General features: G+C 38.8%; 1 protein-coding gene across 13 annotated transcripts in view; it reads right to left on the bottom strand.

The window, feature by feature from the left end:
* Positions 1-1,184: 1,184 nt before the first annotated feature.
* Positions 1,185-27,236, bottom strand: part of PER2 (period circadian regulator 2) — a 46,637-nt gene continuing 20,585 nt past the window's right edge. For 12 of the 13 annotated variants that reach the window (XM_068201318.1, XM_068201322.1, XM_068201324.1 and 9 more), the window contains 20 exons: positions 26,612-26,766; positions 25,977-26,098; positions 24,247-24,448; positions 22,671-22,722; positions 21,216-21,358; positions 20,936-21,014; positions 16,531-16,637; positions 15,707-15,860; positions 15,420-15,528; positions 14,836-14,967; positions 13,591-13,687; positions 12,903-13,059; positions 12,693-12,820; positions 11,035-11,208; positions 10,518-10,778; positions 8,919-9,766; positions 6,998-7,184; positions 6,294-6,486; positions 4,590-4,740; positions 1,185-3,650 (listed from right to left, as the gene is read on the bottom strand). In XM_068201318.1, coding sequence (XP_068057419.1) covers positions 3,501-3,650; positions 4,590-4,740; positions 6,294-6,486; positions 6,998-7,184; positions 8,919-9,766; positions 10,518-10,778; positions 11,035-11,208; positions 12,693-12,820; positions 12,903-13,059; positions 13,591-13,687; positions 14,836-14,967; positions 15,420-15,528; positions 15,707-15,860; positions 16,531-16,637; positions 20,936-21,014; positions 21,216-21,358; positions 22,671-22,722; positions 24,247-24,448; positions 25,977-26,098; positions 26,612-26,766 — 3,601 coding nt within the window. In that variant the 3' untranslated portion in view covers positions 1,185-3,500. The remainder of the gene's footprint in view (positions 3,651-4,589; positions 4,741-6,293; positions 6,487-6,997; positions 7,185-8,918; positions 9,767-10,517; positions 10,779-11,034; positions 11,209-12,692; positions 12,821-12,902; positions 13,060-13,590; positions 13,688-14,835; positions 14,968-15,419; positions 15,529-15,706; positions 15,861-16,530; positions 16,638-20,935; positions 21,015-21,215; positions 21,359-22,670; positions 22,723-24,246; positions 24,449-25,976; positions 26,099-26,611; positions 26,767-27,236) is intronic. The other variant, XM_068201329.1, reaches the window with a different exon arrangement.

Here is a 27,236-nt window from a genome sequence, read left to right as displayed (position 1 = left end):
CACGTTTAACTCGTACTCTTATTGCAATCACAACTGAAAAACAAATTACCGAAAGCAGAAATGAGTGTGAAACGTTACCTGGTAATTTATCCCACCAGCAGCACCTCAGGGCTCCCAAGGCTCTTGTTACCAGTTATCAGAACTTGCATCCAAATGCCAGCTCCTCTGGAGCGGCACAGGGTGACCCAGTGGCACAGGGACCCCGTTCAGGTGGGTGACACTCAGGTTTGGAGCTCTGTCAGAGCTCCACCAACACATCTCCCCTCTCTGCACGCTGACCTGAGCAAGGAACCCGGGTGCTGCTAGGACAGCAGTGTTTTCAGACAGACACACAACTGCCCACAAACTTGGGGTTAATTCAGAGGACTGCAAAGAGCAGATAATGTGTTCAACAAGCACGTTTTAAAATGCAGCTCTTGGCAATGAAGTGCACACCACCACCACTGTGCCCTCGGTGTGAAGGCAATTCCCCTGTTCTGTGGTACCCAAACACCTTGGCTGCGCAGCTCACAGAAGGATCTGGGTCCTTTATGACCAAATCAGGGCTTGTATTAGCTTGCTCTATTTAAAAAATCCCACAAACCTCTCAAAACACAGCCATGGAAAAAAAGAGTTAATGAAGGTCTCATAACCCGAGTCCCTTCAGAACAGGAGGAGTCCAAGCCCTGAGCTCCAGCTCTGCTCCACTCACCAGAGAAGTAAACATGAAGAGGGAAGCACTGCAGCTTGGAAGGTTCCAGCAATTTTCAAAGACAACACCTCACACCTCGAGAGAAGACTGAAAATCACAGTGGAGAGCAAATGCAGGGGGCATAACTGGAACTCTCTGTCCCTAAGGCAGCCCTGTAAAAGCTCAGGGGCTGCAGCTGACACTGAACAAAGCAAAAAGCACAGCAAAGGTGTCTTGTGGCAGATTTGAACAACACAGAGCCCAGCTGCACGTGCTCTTCCAGGAAATTTGGACACGATTTCAGAACAACTCCTCAATATAAAGATTCAATCTTCCATGTGACCACTGAACTCAGAGGTCAGAAAAGCTGGCAGCATTTTTACTCCAGGACAGAAAGGCAGAGCCAACATCACAGCAAGCTCTAGGGTCTGAAATACCAGCTCACATACCATCAGTTAAGCACGTATTCTGACTTCTTACTTGGAGTAGAAGCCTCAAGGAACAAAAAGGCAGCTAAAAATATATCTGTTTTATTTACCAGTTTTCTAAAAAGCAAAGTCATAAAAATTAGTCACAAGTGGCAAAACCAAAATATATTGCACAGTGTACAGAAAACATTGTTGACATGTTGACAAAGTGTCATCACAAATAAATCATCTTACAACAGTTTGGAAAAATTACAGCTTCAGAATCTTATCTATAAATGGAGGCATGTAGATTTAAAGTTACAGGAAAATATTTTAATACCACCCTGTAAATGCAAACACTTTAAGGATGCAAGATTAAGTCCATAAGTAAGCACATCCACAAAATGCTCTAAATATACTTTTCTCTTCCTTTCACTAAGTTATGGTTACAAGATGGTCATTGAAAAAAAAAATAATAAAAGAAATGAGGACAAATAAAAAAAGACATAGGGGAAAAAAAAGCATGCTAAAGCAAAGAAGTTCAAATTGGTTGAGAAGTCTTTGAAAATTGTTTGTATAATGATGATGCACTCCTTTTATATAAAGCTTTTATTTTTCCCAAACCCTGGTCCATGTTTGTGTCTCCACGTAAAAATGAAATATATTTAATATGTTGGTATAGCTGCACTGTTCCATTTATGATTAAAACATTTAATACATCGGACGTGAACACCAACACTGGAAAATTTCTCATTCACTTGGTATTTACAAATATTTACGTTTGACCTTGCTGAACTGTTCAAGACAGGCATCAGATCTTCTGGGTAGTGCTTCACACTACATTTAAAATACTTATTCATGGTTTAAATTGTGATTCTGCTTGTTTCACAAGGTGACATGCTTTGCTACCTGCAGAACCTGTCTCCAGTGCAAATTTTCCAATTAATAACTAATTACTTGAAACAAATTATTTCTTCTGCTAAGCGAATACCAGTCACTTTTGCATGTTTTTGGTGTCAGATCTAACTTCACATCCTCTCTGTATACAAAGAGAAATATTTGTATAGAATGAAAATAACCTTAAATTTCAGTGAATAGAAATGTTATCCTACGAAAAAAGGAAATGCTTCCCATAAAAAATATTTTAAGACAAACGTATCGAAGTTAATTGAATTAACTTTCGTCATTTTTCACCCCAAGACTTACAGCTGACATCTAGCAACACAGCAACTAAACTGCTTAAAGGACTAAATTAGTCCTTTACCTAACCAACTTGTTAACAGGTGTTCTCTCATGTTCTCTTCCCACATCCAACAGACATAAACAGCACAGGAACATAAAGTACACACATTCAAGTCAATACAATCTCAGAGGCATTAAAATGAAATCTTCGACAGCAAAGGATTCCAGCCACCCTAAATTTGAGATTACGTAAATCAAATAGAGTGAGTCAACACTATTCTCAAAATCACTTATTTTTTTATAAGAACTATCTTCAAATGACAAGACACATCTAATTCTCTCTTGCCACATACAAATTTGATGGTTGTTTAGCCACATTGGAAAAACTGATGGCCAACCCCCTGACAGAACAGGTCAGAAATAAAGGTTAAAGTTACCCCAAGCTCTAACAGCCACTGGAGCACAGCCGGTCATCCTCTGTGGTCTTATGCTTTTAAAATCTTTAAGCATAAGGATTTCTTGAGTAAAATTTCTCAGAAATTATGCTTCAAGGTAATAAACAGTTCATTGTTTTGCAGTGTCCATTTACATAAGAGGATACAAAGTTGTCTGCAGTCCTCTGTACTTACACAGCAACATGAACTTTAATACCAGACCATCTTATAAAATCAGCTCAACATTCCTCTTAGACAAAAAGAGTTCCTACATTCAAAACCAGAGGAGACAAACAAAGAGGATGAGATCAACTGGTATGAGAAGGGCAAGTGTGAATTGATTTCCTTGAAGTTTTTTTCTTCTACTATGCTGGACCACTTCAAATATTAAGAACAATGCTAAAGAGCCACTAAGCAAAATTGCTCAACAATTTATAATGCTGAACCGTCACCAAAAGGAGATCTGACGAACAGTATGTACGTGAGGAGATTTTCAGCACTTCTTAACCCACTCTACAAAAATCAGTAGGCATCAATGAAGGTTTCTATAGTTTATAAAGAAATACTTGAGGCATGTAAGTGCAAAATGAGTCTTTTAAAGAAAAGCTATACCATCTTCAACAATGTCCTTACTGGGAAGAGATTGCCACCATTTAAAAAGAGATTCATTCACAAATGACTCTTCTAGAGCAAGAAAAACACATTTGCTTTTATGAACTGCATTCATCCTGCTGGATAAAAGATTAAAACCTTTGTAGATCCTTCACTGTCGTTTTGAAGCAATTTTCAAAACAACAGGCTCAAAGGCTATGTTTGTTCTTCACTGACTTGATTCAGGGAAACCAAGTTGTTTTCTCCACTATCTTCAATCATTTCATTAAGGTCCATTTCATGGATTTCTTCATCATATGATGTATAAAAATTGCTCTGTATATTGTCCTCACAAAAAATACATTCCTAAAATGAAAAAAAGAATAGAAGCACTCATAAGTAAAATTTAAAAAAAAGCTTTTCCAAGCAGCAGTCCAACTGCATGTAATCCTTGATTCCAAGAGAACCTTTCCACCTGTGCTGTAGCTACCAGAAGTATTTTACTCAACAACTTTTCCAAGCACCATGATTTTATAAAGTGCAATAAATCAGTGAAAGTACTTGAGAACTCTACAGGAAGCAGCTGTGCCACAGATCACAAGGTGGGTGCTTGTAGGATCAGTGCTGCAGTAACATTAACGCCACGATTCGCATTCCACTGCAATTCCTTCACACTGACTTTTGAAACACTCATGGGCAAACAGAGCCTCTGTGTTTGTCAGTGTTTGCATGAAAAAGCCACAAATGATAGAAAGCTTAAGGAAAAGAAAATGCAATCAGATATTTGTGTGTGAGTAAGTAAAACACACAGACAACAACTAAAATTGCATGGATGCTTTGTTCTGTTGGGTTTTTTCTTTTTTTTTTTCCTTTCAAGCCATTAAACTACCTGGAGGGATCATAATCCTGAGTGAGAAGTCTGACAGAAAAAAGGATGAGTGTATTGCCATTCACTTTGTACTCTGAAAACAATGGCCATCCGTTGCTGCACATAGACTAGAGATTTTTATGTAGTAAAGTTTCTGCTGTGTTGCTGAAGCATTTCAAAGAGAGACATGGAAATTCAACAAGAGGAAGGAAATTTCTTGTACTGTATTCACCAGTACTTTAATTTCCTCCATTGGAAAGAAGATTTATACTAAATTGAATCAAGCTAGAAACCACTGCGTGCAAGTTTGAATTTCTTTTTTTCCTATGCGTAATTGACCAAGCTTTCCTAGCAACAGGAAAGGAAGAGTCTAACACAGGCAGTTAATAAGTTAAGCACTATTATACATGCAAAAGTAATTAACCCATTAAACTTACAGAATTAGCAACAGTTTTTGGCAATCCACCTTGCTGGATCCATGGATGAACTTCAATGAGCTCTCGTTTTTGTTCTTCTGTAAATTTTGGCTGTAGTTTCTGCATTTGCTTTAATTTTTGCTTATCTTCCTTTAAAACTGTTTCCAAATCCCTGAAATAAAATGTATTTAGAAATTGAGCTTCATCAGTTTCTGGGCTTCATGCCTACATGAGGTTACACAGTCAAATACTAACATTTTTAAAGGCAATTTTTGTTCCAGAACATTATGCTTAGAAATCTTGTGTTGGAAGCAAATGAAATGTGATTACTCCAGCTGCTCTCTGCATTTGCAGACATCTCTGCTGGCTCACTGTCTTTTCAAATCCCATCAGTGAGAACAGTTTTCTTAGAGCAATTCAGGCAGTGCCACCAGTGAAACCAGCAAAGCTCCAGTTTCCCTCTGCTGCTGCAGGTCCAAGCCCCCTTCAGTGGGAGGACAACCCAAAGCAGACACTTGATGCACAGGAGATAAAGCAGGAGTAGTAAGATGTGTTTAAGAAGGTCACCAAGAATGAACTAAACTTTAGAAAACGGCTCCATTTCAGCAGCCAAAATTCTCTCTCCCTCCAAATGCCCTACACCTCCATTCAGGAATCTACAAAAACCCATCTCACAGCAACATTTACGAGCTGCATCCCTCGATGAAAGATGGCAAGTTCCAAGAAACCCAAAATAATTTCTGTTCCTTACAGGATACCTAAGAACAGGTTGGATTTGCACTTCACTCCTTGGGCATCCCACTCTGACAATGAGCTTCACTCTTACCAAAATATGCTGTTCTTTGGCAGGCTTTGCTGCTTTTGTGGGTTACTGGAATTCCCACCTATGGCTGTCAACACTTCAGACTACAAAAACTGAGAAATGTCAAAGTATTTTTATAACTAGAAAATAAAAAGCTAAACTTCTTACAACATATTCTTTACTTTCCCCATCATGCCTCTGCTTCTGTAAAAAAGCTTGTTTACCTTCCCTTTCAAAGGCTTGTCTTTACTGAAACCTCCACTTCTTCTCAGAACACTATTCATTGCTCCCAAGAAATATAAACAAGTAGGTTGAAAAAAAAAAAATCCACAGACTTGTCACCCCTTCTTCCCCTATACCTGCTCTTTGCTACTGAAGTAGTGAGTTTTTTAGTTTTTAAAATAAGTTTATTTTATGAGAAACCTTATAATTTTTACCTTCTACTTCCTTATCCTAATTTATGGAGCAGAATGAACACATGGAAGTTAACAACTCAGAAAAAAAATCCACAAGTCCAAGAGCAGCATTCTACTGAATGTGGCATCTCAAGGACAAGAGCCAAGGACTGGAGATCTTCCAGGCCAGACCATGCCTAGATCTAAGCACATTCACCAGGGATTTCTGGGCAAGTAGTAACAATTCACCGACTATGGAACAGCTTCCAAAAAATACACACACTTCATTTCAGCTCAGGAAATTGACCTAAAAATACAGCTAAGCCTAATTAAACAATAATTCCTTCTTGAGAAATTCCTGTCTAGTATACAAAACATATAAAGGAAGCAAGAATTTTTCTTGACACTGAGCTAAACATTAAAACCAGTTTATTTCTGCAGAGATAGAGATTCCTATGCCTCTTTCCTCCTGTACATTCTGCTTCCCCTAAGCACAGAGTGTGTGAAGGGCTGTGCCACTGCAATTACCGGGAGGGGATCTGGTAAGTCATCATCACTGCGTCATCTGTGTTGGCCATCAGCAGCCAGATGGGATCCTGGAGCACATACTTGATGAAGTGCTCACTTTCCTCCATTTCTGTCTTCATTTTGGTTTTATGGTGATTCTCTGAGGAATCAATGCTGCCAAAGTATTTGCTGGTGTGACTAGTTTCACTGCTACCTGTAAACAGAGATTTAACATTTCATTATAAATTGTCCAATACATGGATTAGCTGAATGTTTTTGAGTGTAGCGAAGATTCAAGAGAACTGAATGTATAAATACAACCCCTATTCTACTTCTTTTTTTAAAACAGAGGGAACTTCCACCCCTGAGTAACTGCATTAATCTTCTGAAAACTCAAATTCTTCAGTACAGTCTCTATTACTTTTCAACAGAATAATTAGCTCACTTTAATTTAAAAGTTTTAAATGAACATGAAGGAGTATGGTCTTTTTATTATTCCTTTATACCTGCATAATACCTTAATGCCTGTTTTACACACACTTAGAAAAGGTTCTATTCTGTAAATCAAGCACAACAGAAAAACATTTGTGTAATGCAATAAGAAAGAAATCAAGAATAAACTATGCAACAAGGAGTGAAGATAAAGCTTTTCATTTGCTGTTCATGGTGTTTCAATACCTCAAACTCTTCTGCAATGCCAGGAAGGTTCTGGCTGCCTGAGTTACCTGTTCTGCTCCCTGACATGCCACAGCCATTGGACCCAGAGCCCAGGGACTCAGCAGCAGCAGACACACCACTCCCTGAAGAGGCCGAGCCAGTGCCTGAACATGCACCCTCCTGCAGTAAAATGTCAAGCAGGACACTGGACATGGAGAGCTCATCGCTGTTTTGAGCATCCATTGGAGATTCAGCCTAGTGATAAGGAGAAAAAATAATATTAAAAAACCCAAACACCAAAAATCAAAGCTATTTATTACTAAATGTAATAGCTTTGTTACTTTAAATTCTCAGCAATTATGATTCAAGGTAATAAACAGTTCATTGTTTTGCAATGTCCATTTAAATAAAAGGCTACAGAGTTGTCAGCAGTCCTCTATACTTATACATCAACATGAACTTTAACCCAAGACCATCTTACAAAATTAGTTCAACATTTCTCTTAGAAAATAAAATTTCTACATTCAGAACTAGAGGAGACAAACAAAGAGGATGGGATCAACTGGTATGAGAAGGGCATATGAGATGGGCTTTATTCATTAATACATTTATTACTAAATGTAACAGCTGGACTACTAATCATGGAAATTATTAGTAATAAATCCATTTCACTTCATATTCTAATGTTTACATGATTATTCAAAGACAGTCATCAATAACATATGCCAAGGAATAATGAATGGACTGACAGGCAGACAGGGGGTCCCTCAGTAAGACCAACCAAATTTCTCTTCAAAAAATTATTCATATGGTTTTCATGAGAAAGTAAGAAACATACTTCCTGTTCATTTTTGGCAACACCTACTGTCCTGGACAAGTCAGATTTTACCCAAGCCACTCATAACATACTAGCAATTGCTCCTACTATAATCTACCTCAAAGGATTTGCAGCAACATCCCTCACTGTTCCATCTCCTTGAGATGAGAAGGAAGAGTGCTATTGAGAGCAGTAAGAAAATGTTCCCAGGGGCTTCCCAGGCAAGATCACTTATTTGTATATTTTTAATGGAAGGAGCATTAACTGCACTAATTTTTAACCAAATCAAAACTTGACTGCAAATTGGTTTGAAGACTAAATATTAGCAATTCAGGCTGACAGAACTTAGCAAAACATGTAATAATGGAAAGAACTGACTTTACCCTGAACACATTACTGAATAATGGAAGGAGGCAGCAAAAAAATATAGGATGGTGCTCCATCCCAACAGCATTTATAACAATACTCTATGGTGCCTTTAGAAAGCACAAATAATAGTTTAGATGTATCTACCATGGAAACCTTTACAGACATATTACTCTATCTCAATTTATTTGTTAGACTGATTTATCAAACTGAAATGAGCCAGGAAATAACAAAACCCCTGAAGTTACCAACTAGTTCAGCATAGTTTCAGTGCAACAAACAAAACAAAAATAAAGTTATGGTCTGCAAGAAAAGATGAATTCTTCATTTACTTTGGTTGTTTGTTTGTAAACACAGATGTGGTTTTAATTTAAATCAGCTTCTTTCAGACCACTTACAGATTGTTTTTCCCATGCACACAAATTCACTAGCACAAATGTTTTTGCTAAAATTAAAGTGCCTACATTATTTTAGTTTATTTCAGTGGTTTTCAATGGGCTTATCCATATCCCTATTTTCTTCAGTGAAATGGAACAAAACTCTTTCAGGGTATATTTCCAAGCTTCCCAGTGTAACTTTAGAAGAATCATGAGGTAGATTTAATTTTTAAAGGCTCAGGCTATTCTAATGTTTGGCCTTCATGTTTTTTGTCCAGTTGGCTCAAGTTTGAATTTACCAACTACAATTGTGAGTCCAGCTCCAGGCATTATGTAACTTCTGTCTATTGTTAACAAGTTGCCCTGGAAGAGAAAGGACTGGAAATGATGCAGCAGAGGCAGGAGAAGGGGGGTGTGACCCAGACTTACAGGTAAGGATTCCTTCCCACTGCCGTTGTCTGCTGTCCTGATGTTGCCTATGGCTCCCTCCTCCCCCAGAGCTCCGTGCAGCCCTGCAGCAGCTCCGCTCTCAGCAGTTTTTGTGGTTTCCTCCAGCTGTAGGAGGTTCAGAGGAGAGCTGCACCTGGATTGGAACAGCGGTGGTGAAGCCTGGTCCTGAGGAGCCGGCGACTGCGGAGTGCAGGAACGGGAGGGGTCGTTGCGGGGCTCTGCCACAGGAGCCTTCTCAGTCTCTGCTGGGGGGTTGTACTGGAATGGCTGTGCTGGGAAAAACGCCTGCTGGGGGAAGGGGCTGGCTGTGGCAAAGGGGGGCTGTGGAGGGAACACTGTCTGTGAGGAGAAGGTGGGATGGGCAGGGAAGTTGGGCTGGCCGGGGTAAAGCGTTTGAGGTAAGTTATTGTTCATCTCCGGGTACACGTAGTTGGGGAGCACAAGAGCCACCACAGGGGTCATGAAGGGTGCAGAGAATTGGGATGGCCCCACAGAGCAAGTGTTTGCAGAGTCTGGCAAGTGACTGAAACCAGAGAGGGAAGTTTCAGGAGCCGGTGGCACCGTCCCTGCTGCTGGGAAAACAGGAAGGGAATACGCAGGCATGACAGTGGGGAAGGACACTGCTGAGTAGCTGGCTTGGGAAGTCTCTGATGGTGACCAGGCTGTGGCGTTTAAACCTTGGAGGGGGAACCGGTGGGGGAATTTAGCTCCAGAAGTTGTGCTGTCCGAAGATTCCTGTGGTTTAATGCGCTTCGATTTCCTGTTCTTTCCACTTTTCTTCCAAGGCTGATCCATTCCAGAAGTGGTGTTTCTTTGTCCACGGCCACCTGCAAAAGGAAAAGTTGTAAGAAAGGTTATAAAAATATAGCTATACAGGACCTGTATAACTATTTAAATTTAAAAATTAAGATAAAAATCTGAAAAAAATGCTTAGCAGTGTCTGACTTCTGTTCCAAGTCAAGTCAAGACTGAAATGAGAACAACGACAGATCATATCAAGCACTTCTGAAAATGCCAGCCAGAGCTCCTTGGCCTAATAAACAAAACAATCTCACTGTTACTGCTAGTCTCTGCCATTTCCATCCTGCTGATCACATTACTACCTTAAAGGCAACCAGGCAATTATCAGATTGTCTCACCAATTACACAACAGTGGAATGGGGAAAACTGGAAAACAAAGGAGCTGAAAACAAACCAAAACCACAAATCTGAACAAAAGACAGATGGCAAAACAGAAGGAAAAGAAAAGCAAGGGAATACAAGCACAGATACAGTAAAGCAAACATTCTAAAGCAGGTTTTTTCTGTCCCTTGAGAGTAGATGCATGACAGTAATAGTATAGAGAACATACAAAAAACAAAATATTAGTTACTAAAATGTCCATTGTGACACTAAAAGCAATATTCCACTTTATCTTTTAAAAAGATTTGTCAGAAAATTTTTCTGTGGGTTTGAAAACAGCATGCAACTGTCACTGTTCACACTGGCCCCACAAAAACACTAAAAATGGAAATGCCCTCCCAACAGGATTTACTTTCGATATAAATACAAGTTTTAGGGTGAAAACTACTGCCATACCACGTTCAGCAGGCCGTCCTTTTGGTTTATCTTGTAAGTAGTAATTGCAGTGTGATTGAAAAATATTAAATCTCTTTATTTCTTTGAATTTGTTCAAGAAGCTCTGCTCCTCTTTTTGCGTATGCACTGCAAGGACCTCCTTTGTAAGTCCCAGTTTTTTGAACGGCTCCTTCTCTTGACTTATGTGTGCAGAGCTGGATGGAGGGGCAAGAAGTTGGCCATCTATGATTTCTGCTCCACTTGGACCATCTTCTATCATTTCTACTGGAACAGAAGGCAAAATACTGAAGATGAAGCAAAGAAAACCCTGTACATGCATTTTTAAGGTATTACAATTCTGTCATCATTTTGTTGCAAGTTTAAGATTACATGTTCCATCCCTATTTATTCCACATCCTAAGAACATCTTGGCTGTAAGATAATGTGAGTCATGAGCAGACATCAGCTGTTCACATGTCTGAAATTTGAACTTGCTAGCACTTGCCATCTTGAAGAAAAAATATTAGCAAAATCCTACCTAATTCAGGTTGTGTTTTTTTGTCTCCAACGTGAACAATGGTGCTACTGTAGCTGCACTGACTGGTGAGAGACACAACACTTTCAGGCTTGCCAGGTAAAGCCAAAGATGTTAAGTGAGCACCAACCACTGGGGGACCACTTGATTTACCAGAAGCCTTCAACACAGCAGGATCTGTTGAAAGAAATAAAGTTGCAGCTTACTGAACATAAACAAGAGCAAATTCAAGTTACATGCTGCTAGGGCTGCAAAACAGTAAAGGCCAAACTGTGCTTGGCAAGACAAAAAAGTGAACTTTTTACTTTGTATATTCCAGGAATAGAATGACTGTGGAGCAACAAATGCAATCTTCTAAGCCCATATCCAGCCAAACCAAACCTTTTCAATAAAGGGTATTTTCCTCTTTTTCTGGTCTTCACTCTTCTTTCATAGCACAGTTTTGGAAGAAATTTTCTAGCCTCTTCCAAGAATAAGTTTCCCCCAGCTCCCACAGTGTTGTACACTGATTTCTTTCATTAGCGGGTTACTGTAAGAGCTTTGTTTTGAGCATCCAGCTATTTAAAATTCTCTCCCCTGAAAGCTACACACAGTAATCCAGCAGAGGTCAGAGCAGTGCCTCACAAAACAGCATTAAAACATTCCTCCTCTCATAGGAATACTTCCATAACACATAATTAAGATCCAAAGTTTGCCATTTTCCTGACCGGTGACTTCATCTGTCTCAGACATCAGTGGAGCAAAGAGCTGGTGACCCACATCATCTCCAGCCAACCAGAACCACAGAGACTCCAAATTACAGCATTTCAATCCCTGCTGTAGGACTCTTTGTTCCTGGTCTACCGATACCTTCTAATTTGATTCTAAAAGCTGCATTAGAACTTCTTTTTGAAGCTCATCAAATAGCCAAGATCATTTCCACAGCCAATTTTTGAGAAACTCCACTGGACACTCTCCCTTCAGCCCCATATAATGACAAGGTAGAATGAGCAAATCTCTCATATGCATGTAGCTCTTTACCAATCTCACAGTCCTTGGACTAACCAGTTACAAATTTTCATCCAGCTCCCCATCCAGACAAGGGACTATGTCAAATACTACATCTAAGGCCTAAAAAATTAACTAAATATTTCTGTCTGCAGCAGACTTTTATACAGCTTGCCTCAGTAATCCTCAGCTTTTTGTCTTCATGGATGAACATTGAGTTCTAACATCTTACAAAACACAGAACAGTCCAATGCTGCATTTAACCTTCTCTTGTTCCTTTTTTTTTCAAGCAGAAAAGTAATATGCATATTTTTGTTGCAATTAATTAGCAGCTAGGTTCTTCAGCTGATTGCTCTTACAAGTCCTAACGGTGAAATAAACCTCCTGCATTTGATAATCATTCAAGTCCTGAACCTCAAAATCCTACTGTATTTTGCACAGTACAAATTAGTTTATTGCATCTACAATCCAGATATGCATACGATATGCATCACCTACTCAGTATTTTAATTTTAAGGAAGATATTAATGATGAAAGTTAAATCACCAACATCAAACACTGAGAAAGAAGCTATGAGGTCGTGCCTAAGATACACTTGTCATTATTCTGCAAAGAAGAGGCATCCAACTGCCTGCCAGCAAAACTCAGCTATGAAACAGCTGTGATGTAGTTACCTCCCAATGGCTGGATAGAATTATCAGCTGCTTTTTGTTCATGAACTCCAGAACTCAGTGATGCAACACTTGTTGAAGGCTCACATTTTCTTTTTGCTGTACCAGGCACATTACAACTCTCCAAGTACCTAAAATGCAAAGATTAAGCAATATTAGACATACTAGTCCTGTGTCCAGAGGTCAAGAGTAATTTACTTACAGGTTGCTCACCTGATGACACTGTCCAAACAGCTGATCTGCTGATAGGAATACACAGGTTGTTCTTTCCAAGCCAGCTCTTCAGTAGTCACATTTTTTGGAGCAGCTGTTCCTGCAGTATCCTTTCCCCCTACACCTTTCACCTGACCACCAGCAGTATTCTGTTTCTCTGTGGAAAAAGATACTGCTATTATGCAATTAAGACATGAAATCCTTACAAACTCCCCTAAAAGCAACAGTAGTAAAGGGTTTTCATTTCTACATGTTTATCAGGTCACAAATTAACCACTGTAATGCACGAATAAAGGACTATTATGTAAACATTTCCCTGTCCTTATGGGTGCTTGGAGTTATAAAGTTTAATCATATTGCATATGGATCCAAAAGGAACAGACACTATGGCTATAAGAGAATTCATATCATTAGGGTTGAAACACACTCAGGATGAGGACAACTCTAGTGCCCACTTAAATTATTTCAAGACAACAGCTTTAGGCCATGCCTTAACTGTGTTAAACTACTACTGATTCAGTACAGCTAAACACAATATTTTCCTGGGCACACAGAGACACAGGACAATATAATCTGATTGATAAAATGCTGTCTTTATGCACTGGATAGAGCTCAACTAGAAATAACTCCTGCTGCCATATTAGCCAAAAGCACCAGCACAAGAAACTAGGAACTGCTCATGTCTTACCTGCCAAAGACTCTTTCTTGTAGTCCAGTTTTGCTTTACTGTCAGTGAAAATATGCTGTCCTTTATTCTTGACCTTACGGGCATATTGACAAACCTCCTGAAAGCAGTTTGGGAAGAACAGTTATTTCCTAATTTTGACATATAACATTATGCAGTGTGATTCCTCAGTAGACTAAATCTAACCTCAGTTAATCTCTATCTTGCAATTAGTTTGATTAGAGGAGAAATATGTATATATAAAATTTTATTGTGCAGCTGCAGAAATTTGGAATTGGAAAGAGAAGAAATTTAAAGTATGTTTCCTGTAAACAATTAGTCTGTATTTCTTTAATCTGTTTGATTAACTTGGATAGGAAAATATAAAATATCCATTACAAAGATGTCTTCAGGAAAAAACCAAACCTATCACTTGATAAAAAACCTAGAAGTCTAACCAAGCACTGACAGGATGTTACAGAACTGGACTGTAACAGCCTTCACTGTCTGTGGAAATAGTGAAGGAATGCCAGGCATCTATTTCCCTGTAAAATAAGAAATCCTGAGACTTCATCTGCTTACTCCACCTGTGTTTAAGAGCTGAAAGCCAGGAAAGCGACCACCTTGGCAAGAGCAGGAGTCTGCAAAGTCTGATCACAGAAGCACGAATCAGATTTGGGAGAATTAGCCTACAAGCAATGCAACTTACCAAGAGAAATTTTTGGCTTTCAGAATTAAACACAAAGTAAAGTTCTAAACACAAACTAGAAAATTGTTTTATTCCATTCCATTTATTTCATTCTACATAAATTCTGTATTTTTGCAACATTAAAAGCCATCAGGGTCAAGCTATCCCTTGGTTATGCAAGTATTACTGCATTTAATCTTCTTACTTTCATTTGGGAAAACAGTAATTACAGACTGTCCCCTCCCAAAAGAAACTGCTTTCACATATCTGGCTGCTTTTCCAAGAAACACAGCATATAGCATTTAACAGACATTAGATTAAGTGAACACACTGTACAGGTTTAAATTTTTTACAATACTGACTTTCATGTCTATCACTGTGCTTCAGTACCCTGAGGCTTCATCTACACCAGAATTGCTTATTCCCTCAGACAAAAGGGTTTTCTATATTACACAAAAAAAGATAGCATTTTCTTTATCCTTTCTCCTGTTTCTAGTTCGAAAGTGTTATTCTAGAAGTTAAAAATCCCCACTTAGTTTGTTTTGTGCCACATACTTGAATGAGAAAAGTTAAAAACCTACTGGTTTATCCTTATGACTGTCTTCATTATTATTTCCTGTGCTGTCACTGGAGGATGCCACACTCATCAAGTGCTCATGTGAACCATTGCTACCCAGACTTCCATAGCCACTGGATCCACTGTTGTGTACAGGCTGTTAGAACAACAATAAAAAAAGTATGTATGTATACACACACGCCCCTCAGGACACCAGTAATTCCATGTCAGGAAAAGAGATTTTGTTTTACACTGGGTTTTTTGTTACTTGGTTTTTTGGGGGGATTTTTTTCCTAGGGTTTTTTGGTTTTGATTATTTTTCTGGTTTTGGTTTTTTGGGTTTTTTTTTTTTGGTGTTTTTTGGGGTTTTTTTGGGTCTTCTTTAGTTTGTTTGTCTGGAGGACTCTATAACTACAAGAAATTCTTATGATATCAACTGGAGCTTTAACATCAGTAAGTCTTATGTGGTAATCATGAGTGCAAGGAATTCTCAGGATTGTAGCCAACAACTCCAGTACAGTAGAAGCAGCCAAAGACAATGTCACAGCAAGACAAAGAGCCTCTCCTCAGCAGGACGTGAGCAGGGAAGGAGCAAAGCCCCTGCTGTACCTGCAGAAGGAGCCGATAGATCTGCTCCGTGATCTCCTGAACGCTGGGGTGAAGGATTCTGTCCTCTGTGTAGTTGGGAGCAGCAAAGACATCTTCATTTAAGGGACCCCTGCACAAACCAAACATACACCAGCTCACTGCAAATGCAAGTGTTTCAACCACAGAGACCACAGTTTCAATTTCCCACCTATATATCCTACACAGAATCTAGTGCTTATTCTGTTCCCTCATCTTAAGCATCTCTATGTAAACCTGAGGGAAGGCAAAACAAAAATATCCTGACTTACGTTCTAACTTTGTGTCTCCCAATAATGAATGAAACTTTTCGACTCCAGGGGTTGATGAAACTGGACCAGCTGGTGTCCATGGTGATATAATCTCCATTCCTGGTGCAAAACCTGATTGGTGAATAGTCAAAAGGCTGCCCTCCATACTGAAGAACTGCAATGAAGGATTCAAAAAGAAATTTCAGATTAATGTGTGCACAATTCCACGTAACAATTCAGGATTTTACAAAGAGCTGTACATTCATGGAGGGAATGGACATTCAATGTACTTCCTCGCTATGGAGGAAGATGACACTTGAGGGAACAAATACTGGGCACATTGATACATTTAGAAATACTGAGCCACCAGAATAAGCAGATCTTCATAACTTACTGGACTGTGGTCAAGAAAATCACCCTTAGAATGCAACAAACTAAAGAAGGCTGAAGAAGTGACTTTACAAACTTTGCCAGAATGGCTCTTATTTTCTTCTCCATGAAATAAGAAAGAGCATCATGTAAAATATGACACCTTCTATCACACCATTCTCATTTCTTTTTCTTTTTCAATAATTTCATACATTTATGTATGAAATATTAATTTATAGTCAATTTGTTTACAATAGATATGTATGCTTCTTAGAAAATACAAAACTGAGTGATTTCTCATGTTCATGGATTTGCATTAAATCAAATTGTGCAGTAAAAGATTCAGTATTTACTTCTGGAAAAAAATCAAAGTCACAATTAATTTTCTCCTACTACTTGTTGAGGTCTTTGTAGTCATTATAATTAAGTTCAAGAAAAAAAAAAGTGTATTTCTGCCACAGTAAGAGGTTACATACTTTTTTTGTGAATTGCTAGCATTAAGGGTCTGTCATTTGGGTGCAGATGCACCAAAACTGGTGTTCCTATTAAATCCTGAGGTAGGTATCCCAACAGAGGTACTGCTCTGGAGAAAGAAAGACAAAGAAAACATAATAAAAATCAAATAGAATAAATGTACATTTCATGATTGAAATATTTTAATTTTAAGCTTTCTTTGCTGCTTTTCCTGTGAAGAGAAGGAATAATTTTACATTTGCATTTGGTGAAAAAGCAGTGCCAAGTTAACAACAGTCATACACTTAGGGCAAGGGAGGCTTTGTGGGTAGTGGTTAGACCAAATCAAGGAGTCTGTTACAGCAGTTCTGTCTTTTCTTTGCTGCCTAACTTTAGAGGATAAATACTTACCCCAATTTTAAAAGAGCATTAATGAAGTTTAATCTTGTAAAACTCTCATGAAGGTAAATAGTACCCCAATCCCTTGGCTGGGAGCCATGGCTAAGGATCACAGGATTACCACAGCAGAACTAGCACCAGGGGAGCTGACCAGCACTCAAGACAACTTTCTCACAGGCAGGTGAAGAGTTCAGCTCAGAGGAGCTGCAAGGGAGCAAGCTTATTAACCAGAGGATTAAAAGCAATGGTACTGAATTCCTGTTCATTACCCATGACCACTTCTAGTGATGTAAAAAACTAATTTATGTGACGAAATAATTTTTACTGAACACTTCAAGCATTTGCATTAAGGAGAAAGATTGAAAGTTCACAAATACCACTCTGTACCTTACCCTGAAGGTTAACCACTGAAAATGTGCTTTGGAAAAAAAAAAAAGTACTAAGTCAACACTACCCAAGTGATGTTTAAATTACCAGATACCAACAAGTCATCTTGTAAGCTGAAAATGCTGTACATCTTCCCCCAGCCCCACTCACTGCCAAAGGTCCAGGGGCAGGGAGATACCCGAGTATCTGAAGAGCTTTAATGAAGAACTCAGTCCCAGTGCACCAGACAGGGGATCTGTGCCATGTAGGAACTCAGAAGCATTATGCAGCAAACACCTTCAACACTGCACTTCCAACAACCCACTGGAATTACATCAGTTCCCCAAAACACCAAGCATACCCTTCCAGCAAAGAGGCTGAGAAGGGAAAGAGGACAGCAACTAATGCCTTATTATCACAGCAATTAGTTTAATAATCAGTCTTAAAAGCTTGTAGATGAACTAAAGCAACAGAGCAGAAACTGGCATGGAACTCATACCAAACCAGATCACTTTGACACATTGACATTTAGAAGTGCTGCCAAGTTCAAAGTTGTGCTGCTAGAGGAATTTAAAAATCTCAGTCAACTCCAAACAACTTCAGCCAGGCCTTCATCAAATAACACCATAAGAAGGCTTTGGTCAGCACTGCTCCTCTGTGCCACCTGCTTTAAGAAAGTCAGGGATGTAGAATGTGAGACTGAGCTGGCCTTGCCTGCTCTGATGAAAAGGGAAGTAAAAGATGATCCAGGAGCTTCCCACACTGCTGGAAAGAGGAGTTACAAAAATGGAGTTAAATTTTCTTGATGGTGCCAGACAATAAAACTACAGGCAATGGTCCGAGACTGGAGTCTGGAAAGCTGATGCTGGATGCTAGGGAAAGGTTTTTAACAGAGCAGTGCAACACAGGAGGTTTCCCATACAGACTGTGTCATCTCTGTCTCTGAAGGTTTTCAGGCATTACTGAGACGAGGCCACAGCTGACCTTAGCCAGGACTGGCCAAGGTTTCATTTCAAGCAAAAGGATGGAACCACGACCTCCAGCAGTCCCTTCCAACCAGCCCTTCTGTGCTCATATAATGCTGTATTTGAGAATGATATCTTGGCATCATTATAATGAATTCATCCTCATAAATGAATAACTCATAAAAATTCAGAGGTTAAGTCAATAAATTAATTTTATGAATGCAAATACACATGTGGCATAAGCATGAGGAGATGCTGCCAAGTTTAGTTTGTGTTTTACAGAATGACATTTAAAGTATCAAAAAACATGGATAAGAAGTATCTTTATATTATTATTATAAGTTACACACAAAATTGCTTTAAATTAATTTACAAAGATCATTTCACTGTGAACTACTTACACCCATTAAATGCATGAAGTATCAAATATATTAAGACAAGTACATATAGGAATGATCCATTTAATTTCAAGAAAATATTTATTTTTACTTAATATACTCTGTGCAGAGATCGACCTGCAGAGTTCAGACAAATGTGCATTTTTTCCAATCCATGAACACATACTGATTACAGAAATTAACTTTATGCAAGTCCAGCAAGTTTCAGGGCTATGTTATGAACAACACTCAGTCAACAGCAGGTGCTCAGTTGCACCTTTTTAAATATTAAGACTCTGCTTTCTTTAAGAATCTCTTGCTTTGTGTATTCCACCAAACCCTGAAGAGCTTAAGAGTAACAAACTGCATGTCTTGGTAAACATTTATTGGGCTGCCAATGCTCCCAGGAGTTAAATAATTAAAAGCAAAATCAACTACACAATCACAAGAACAGAAATAAATGACACAAAGTCCTAATTTCAGACCAAGATGCAATCAACCCTCACTGCAAGTGTTAGAAAATGGTATTTGAGAACAAGTGGTGACATCAAACTAACAGGAAAGAAGCTTCCATAGGATTCACAAGGAAGGATTTACTGGACTTGCTCCCCTCAAGCCCATGAATAAGGGCAAGGCTCTCCACTCAGCAATTTTGCCATTCCTGTTAAATGACTACTGGACATCACTGAGCTGTGGATGTACAGAGCCCTCAGCCTCTTTGTAAAGATAAACCCACTCTGCAGCTGGCTTGAAGCGTGTGTGGAAATGAAGGAGAGAGAAAAAGCCATGAAGAAGACAGAATTACAGTGGATCAAGTAGTTCTTTTATCAACCTGAGCTGTTTAGAGGGACTTTATAAACCACGGCGTGGAAAAACACTTTGTCAGCATTACACTGTCTATCCTACAGGAACTCAGCCGCAATGTCTCAGAAGTCAAACGTGTTCTTTTTACCTTGACTCCATCTTAGTCAAACATCACAAGAACCTCCTTTCCCCAGTCCCTCTCTCTTCTGCTGCATTTAAGGATGTTGCCAAGAATTAAGTATTTTTTTCAGAAGCTGGATTTCCACCCAAAAAATTCCACAGAATCTCAAAACTGTCCATTATACTCTTACTCTGTCTGAAGATATCCCCCCCCATCTCAACCTACAAAGAAAATTGGAGCATTCTTGGAATGCTTAAAAACAAATGGGAGAATCTCAGCAGTCAGGTGTTACCTCTGTAGCTTAGTTTTTGCTAAGAAGGAAAAAAAAAAATCAAAATGAAGTGCCATATACAGCCCAAATATCAGAAACCACCACAAAGCACATATCAAGGAGAGAGGAAAAGGAAGGGGAAAGGTAGTGTTTTCAACTCGGGAACAGGTGAATTCTCTTTTCAAGTCAAGTCCCCAGGGCTCAGGATTGGGCCCAATTGTGTTCAATGTCTTTATCCATGATCTGGCCAGGAGGATGGAGAGCACCCTCCATCAGTTTGCAGACAACAGCAAACTGGGTGAGAGAGTTGATTCTCCCAGGGAAAAAGTGACAGCACAAGAAGAACTGGCCTCAGGGCAGGTTTAGACTGGCTATTAGGAAACACATCTTCATGGAAAGGGTTGCCAAGGAACAGGCTGCCCACGAAGGCGTGCAGGCACCATCCCCAGATGTATTTAAAAATGTGCAGATGAGGCATTTAGGGACAGGGTTTAGTGCTGGACTTGATGATCTTAGAGGCCTTTTACAACCTAAATGATTCTATGAAAGCTTGGTTTAGACCTCAGTTCCTAAGTCTTTGTCTATACATTAAGATCACGGGTGGCATTTTAGTTTCTAATTTAGGATGTAAATACTTAATCTAACCAGCTTTCATGACTGTCAAAGCAATTTGAAGTCTTCAGCCAGTGTAATTTGAACCGTTTTTATATACCTTTTTTTTACAGATTTAATATTGCACTGAAAAGCTGTACCTCTAGTTGTACCTGGGCCAGCAGAGAAACAGCAGCATATTTGCTGCATCAAACTTAAAAAACCCACACCTAAATGTCTCATACAGGTAAAAACTGGCAGCATAGGAATTCTTTTGAACATAGGTTCCTTGACTGAATTTATGTCCAGAATTTCCCAAGAGGGAAGGAAAGTGGAAGAACAAGTTGTTAGCAGGCATTTAAATACCAGTTTAATGTGTTCTCATGCATAGTGAAAATGGGGGATGTACTTTTCTTAAGTTAAACACCCTTCAGTAGTTGCATAATTTTAAACCCCATATAGACACCTTAAATCCTGCAAAGATATTGGATAGCTTGCTCATCAGTAAATTGAAAAATAATTTTTGTAAGTTACCTTTCATCTACATCCTGAAACAAACAGGTCGGTGTGTGCGTAGTTGTAAAAATCCTTTTGTCAGGAGGAATTCTGGGTGCTGAGAGAAAAATAAAAGCATATTAGCAACTGGGGGTTTTGCATATGTAGTACTTCAAGCTGCCACTCCAAAATTCTGGCCAAGAGCATACAGGGAAGCAGCAAGGGCAGAGAACAGACACAATTCTCTTTCACTTTAATAAAGCTTCAACAGCTCTTACTTTTAGGAAAGCAAGCTAGTCTTTTTGCACCCAAGGATTACCTTCATAACCAGAATGGACTTTTTCTGCAAGCAACACACAGCAAAGCTGGTCTTCTGCTATTTCTGGATCTTGCACTTTGATAAGGTAGGGAGTCATCCGGAATGGGTGATAGCAAATCTCATTTTCACGCTCCTTTCCCGCACTAATAATTAAAGAGAGTTAATTATTTCAACAGATTCATCTTACGCTGAATACAATTTTAATTTATCCACTGTATTTCCCTCATGACACAAGAACTGCATATTAGCTACTAAAATAGCACCCAAGATCTTAGCTTGATTTTCTTTTTGTGGAACAGAACCTAATTCTGATGGTATCCTTTGTGTACCAACTTCCATAAAGATTGTGCTGTTCTCTCTGCTGCCTGAAACAAATATCCACTACAGCACTACATGGAAGTCTGATAGAAAACCCAGCTCACACAATAAATTAAGTCACTTTGTTGTCCTTCAGAAGGATGAATTTACAGGGCTTTTTTATGAAGACTGCTGTATCCCCTCAGTTAACACAAAGGTCATATTTTTATCAATATTTATTCCAGTTTAGAAGCAGTGAAGGCTCAATATCTAATAACAGGTGTTTGCTTAACCAGAATGCAAACACAGTTACGAAAACAACGACTATTTACACAGTGACCAAAGAAGAATCAGTTGTAATAAGTTTATAACAGCAGAGGTAAATAAAAGTAAAGCTTTTGAAACCAGTGTTAGTCGGACAAAAAATCTCCAGTAACACCAGCAGTCTTTCCACAGTACATCCAATGCAATGCTCTGGAGCACTGCATTACCTCCAATTCATTTCAAGTTTATTCATACCTCAGTAATAAGTATTTATTTACTCCAGAAGTAATTAAATACTCAGAGCCACTGTTTTTGCTTCAGAAATGCTGCCAGAGAGGCAGTAAACATAAAGAAATCTAATTGCACAAGAAAGAACATGAACTAAGTTGCCAGCTTTTCCTAAGTAAATAAAAAACCCCCAAAACTAAAGACGAGTGATTTGGGGCAGGAAAAGAAAGAAGAAAAGCAAACCAAATAATTGTGTCCTCTATCAACTGCAACAGAGCCAAGTCCAGTAACCCTTGCGTATCTTCCTAGGGGATACCACTGACCATTGGTTTTCTAGAATGAAGGAGACTGAAGCAGGTGCTGAACAGCTCTGTTTACATGAACAAAGGCTTTCCAGAGCAGGAGGAGATGCTGTACCACCTTCCTTTATGGCACAAAGGTCAGTACTCACAGAGATTAACTTCCAAAATGGAACTTCCTGAGATCAGTTCACTTTTCTCTGTAGCTGCTACACTAAATCAACTCAAGGATGTGCATATGTTTTGCTTTACAATCACATTATGAAAAAGCATGAAATAACCAAACCATATGGTTCTTATAAAAGTCAAATACTTATGTAATGCTTGGTTTCATAACACAACACTAAGCTTTACAATATTGTCTTACCTGATGCGACAGAAAAAAGATTTCTCTTCCATGCAATCCTGGGTGGAAGACTCTAGAAACATTAAGCATATTTCATAACAAGTTACAAATTACTATAAGATGATGATATTTAGTATATGAATTTTTCCTTAGATAATACATTTTTTAACGTTCCCTGAAGTCTCCATATGTATTGGTTAAACAATGTACATCACAAGCAACTAAATCTGAACATCACTGAGATTCTGAGGCTGGCATGTGAATCACAGCTCCTTGTTTATCAAGTCTTTTTCCTAAACATATTTAAACAGCTCTCCAGTTTGAGCTGCTTACTCTTATCAACATTTTTCACAGTACTTTATAGCAATGACCAGAAATGTTTGGTTATCTAGGACTCCAAATCTTACCACCAAATACACTTCCTAGCAGTTCTCTTCTCTCTTTTTCCTGAAGACTTCTACTGATGTTTTAAGCTTATTCCCCTCCTTTTCCAGAGTAGCCACACACTGGTTTCCAAGGGAAGCTCTAGCATTTCAAAGGCTTCCAGTGCACAATATTTTGGATATTGTATTGTCTGGCAGCTAATACATGAGAGAGTGTGCACTGTCTACTTACTGCATTTTTTTAATTTGAGGCTGTACATAAACCTAATAAAGCTACAGAAGATGTTTCAAGAAAGCAAAACCAATAAAACTCCTGCCTAACTGAGCAATTAGGATTTTATATCATTTACCACTGACCCTGTTTTGAGCCAGAGGTTGCACTGGAGACCTCACAAGGTCCCTTTCGACCTGTTTTATGTATGCATTGCTTAGCACATGTCTATTGCAATCAGCTATGTTTTTTCAGATTAAATATGGTTCACACCCTGGCTTTACTTCACAGATTTAGTATGCAGTGGACTGGAATTTCAAACATTTAGAGCCAACCTTGAATTTCAAGTGTTTAGTAGAAACAGTTGGCAGATATTTCTCAATTACTAACAGCTCCAGGTACATGAGTAAAACAGTCCTACCACAAACAAATATCAAGTGCCCTGAGAAATCTGATCTTTCACCATTAATTATGCCTAATATATTTTTTCTAAGGCTAGAAGAAGAGAGCTGTGATTGCACTTGGTGAGCACACAGTGATGACAGCTGAAATACCTTTTTCTACACCATAATCAAGGTGTCCAGTATTCAAATCATAACCATTTTAAAAGGAAGGAGACAGAGTACTGTCCCCTTTACACTTGGAGAAGAGAAAATGTGAAGAAAAATTGTTTCCATTTGATTGCTAGTACAAGTGGAAAGTAAATTCACCATTCAGCATGAATTCCTACTTTGTTTTCATTCATCATCTGGCTGAAAGGGGAATGAGAACTGATAAACAATGACATTGAGAAGACTTTTAACCAAGAGACAAGTCTTGCTGATTTATAGAATAGATTTGTACACCCACCCAGTGTCGTTCAGAGGTGTTCTAACAATGCCCCTGTGCTACACCCTCAAGAAGTGATGGGGAAGGATGGAAGGACATTCAAAATCAGCTCAAGTATTTGAATTTGTGTGACTGCAAGAAGGTCAGAGAAGTATCTGCTGCCGAGCCCACTCACCAGCTCTATTGCAAATGTTCCATGACGGTAATCTGTATGGGGTGGTAGAAGTATAGAACACACTGACATCCTGAGGTGCCAAGAACTCCACAAATTTGGCATTTTTAAAATAACCCCTCTTGCAGCGGAGAATAGAAGCAGCTTGATCAGAGATGTACAAAATTTTCCCGGTTATCAAAGAAACAGCTACAGCAAACATATCCTAAAAACAAAAATCTCAAATTACTTAGACTGTTTGAAACATTCTTCAGTGCAGCATGTATTTCTGAGAAAAACATTTAAGATAAAAAAACATTAATAGGTTCAACATGAGAATTAGGGAAATTTAATTTTATTACAGATGTTGTTCAACACAATGAACCTGCTCATCAAGTCGACACAGACAGAATATTTTTCAATTATGTAGTAAGAATAATACACTACTATTTACTGGGTTACAAGCCCTAAATATCATTGTCTACAGTTTTATGATGCAGAATGAATTTACACATGAAGAATTAATGACCTTCCAGCTATATAACTTCACATTTTCCCTGTGCTTGTTACAGACATGATTTACATGTATGAAATTCAGGCATTTTTGAAAGGCTGTTTGTGTTAGCTGGTCCATCCACAAAAAGTGAAAAAAAAGGGCTCTAAACCACTTGGTAAAAAATAATGAGTACACAGGTGGGAAGAAGTCCTACACACTTGTATTGTTTTTCTTCCTGCCACAGAGGAGCTCCCTGCGTCACAACCTTTAGTGCTGCATTCACAAACACTGCACAGCAAATGAAGAGCTGCCAGCAGAACACTGCTTTCACAAACAGGTATTCACATTAATTGAACAATGTTTATGGTATTCAGCTCAATTTCTCAGTTGTACTCTGAACTTCCTATTTATTTCACCTTGCAGGCAGCCTTTACTATTCACAGACTCAACAAAACCCACCTACTTCAAGCTATGGAACATCCCCCACCATGCTCTTGTTTTGGAGAATTCAGACTTCACATATTCAAATGGAAGTTGCAGCTCAAAAAAATAGTAGAAGTAGTCTAATACATTTAGATGCCATAATTTTTTGAAGACTCCATAACTTATTCATAAAATACTAGTAATATGGAAATAACTGTAATTTTAAAAAACATTCAAGTTATCATTTCACTGCTAGAACTCCAGTGATGGTCCTAGCTGTTCTTGTCTCTATGAGAACACAGCATCATTGGACCTCACAGAAAGTCTGTAAAAGTTGCAAAGACCAGACAAATCCCACAGAAAATGACACAGTGATTCCAGTACTTTTGTCACTCTTCAGTCACATTAACACAAAACTGGTGAAACATCAAATAACTCCTAGTTATAAGAATATGCTGAAGTGATTCACCATGTGCCTCGACTAAAGTTTGGAAAAAGTTAACTCTCCAACTTTTGCAAGTGTACTGAAATGAAACCCAATGATGTCTCTCAGTGCTTTGTATCACATGGACAAAGAGATCTGTCACACCACCACCTCAAGGCACAAGGTACAATGCAGAGCTCAAGCCTACTTATTTCCCTCCTAACTGACAGGAACAAGTTTGCAAAATCTGAAAAGGTTCAGTTTCTTAACATCCCCTTAGGGGCAAAAAGGCAGTTTCTTCAGCTTTGTGGCCCAGTTACCAACCCTTCCCTTGTAAGAAGGGCATGCCTGAGAATTCCAGTTCCAGGAAACATTTTCAATACACACTGAGACTCAGGGCACCATCCTCACCGCATTTTTCATGATGTATTCTGAGGTTATAGTCTCCACTTCTTCCACTGTGTAAGATGATACATTGAGACCAGCAGGTTGGGATTCATTAATCATCAACAACTGGTAATATTCCTCATTGGCTACATAAGAACAACAAACAATTTATAATCAGGATTATCAATAAACAACCAGCCCAGAAGTAGTAAATGGCAAAAATAGTTTTTGGCATAAATGAGAAGTTGGGAAGTTGGCAGTTGGGAAATCTAGGCATTATTCCAAATACATCATTTTCCCTGGTAGAGTTTCCTCATCAGTAACTCAAACAAATGTACACATCTTAATCTACCCATATATGAATGGTCAGGTATTTTAGTCTAACAGTTCAAACAGTATGAAACCGTAAATTGTTTTCAAATCAATTTTCTAACTCAATCAAACAGCAGTAAGCCATCAAGCCTCTAGAGAGCTGCTTCAACTCCCAAAGGAACAAAAGTTAACAAAGCCAACAAATGGGAACAACATGAAAATATTTGGTTAGAAAGGTTTTCAGTATAGTACAGTTCTCTGTGTAGAGCTAGTTTATTTAAACTCCTATTTTGAAAGTTTCACTTTAGCCAGGTTGGCATTATCTAGGCAGTATCACACTTTATTACCTTTAACTTGTTTAATGCTTTTAAGGGCGTATTTCAGCGTCGTTAGGACACTGGATTTGCCTTTGACTCTCTTCTCAGAAGGAAGGTGAGCTTTCAGCTCCTGCAGTGTCTTCAGCAATTCCTTTTGTGTTTTGGCTTTAGTGGACTGCTCACTACTGTAAGATGAAAAAACAAAAACCACATCATCACTTGAGTGCTTGAAGTGACACATCATCTTCAGAGAAGCTCAAATGTACTCTGGCACTTGTCACCCACATCAATTTCTACCACTAGCCTCATTGACTTTGCCAGTACTCACTCAGTATCAGTTTCCAGAACTTAGGGAAATTCATATGTGACCATTTAAAATGAAAGATTTACCACCACCTGGACTGTATTTGTAAAATGGGCTCTGTATGTGCAACAGTACATCTGCCCAAGCACCACAGAATTTCTTTTTTTTTTTCTTTGCCAGAGTCCCCCTCTTCCCTTTTTAGTGTTATTTTCCTTAGTTCCTTTCAAAATCAAACTCAGAAATGTTCATGGACTCCAAAGGAGAGAAGCAGGAGGTCCATTCAAGTCTTCACCTCCTGTTCAAGCAGGTTCTCTTAAGAAAGGTCCCTGAAAAGGGAATGGCAGTGGAAGA

Source organism: Anomalospiza imberbis, chromosome 10 (assembly GCF_031753505.1).
Source record: "Anomalospiza imberbis isolate Cuckoo-Finch-1a 21T00152 chromosome 10, ASM3175350v1, whole genome shotgun sequence".
Lineage (NCBI taxonomy): Eukaryota > Metazoa > Chordata > Aves > Passeriformes > Viduidae > Anomalospiza > Anomalospiza imberbis.
Note: the sequence above shows the minus strand (reverse complement) of the source record. Positions and strands in the feature narration are given on the sequence as shown.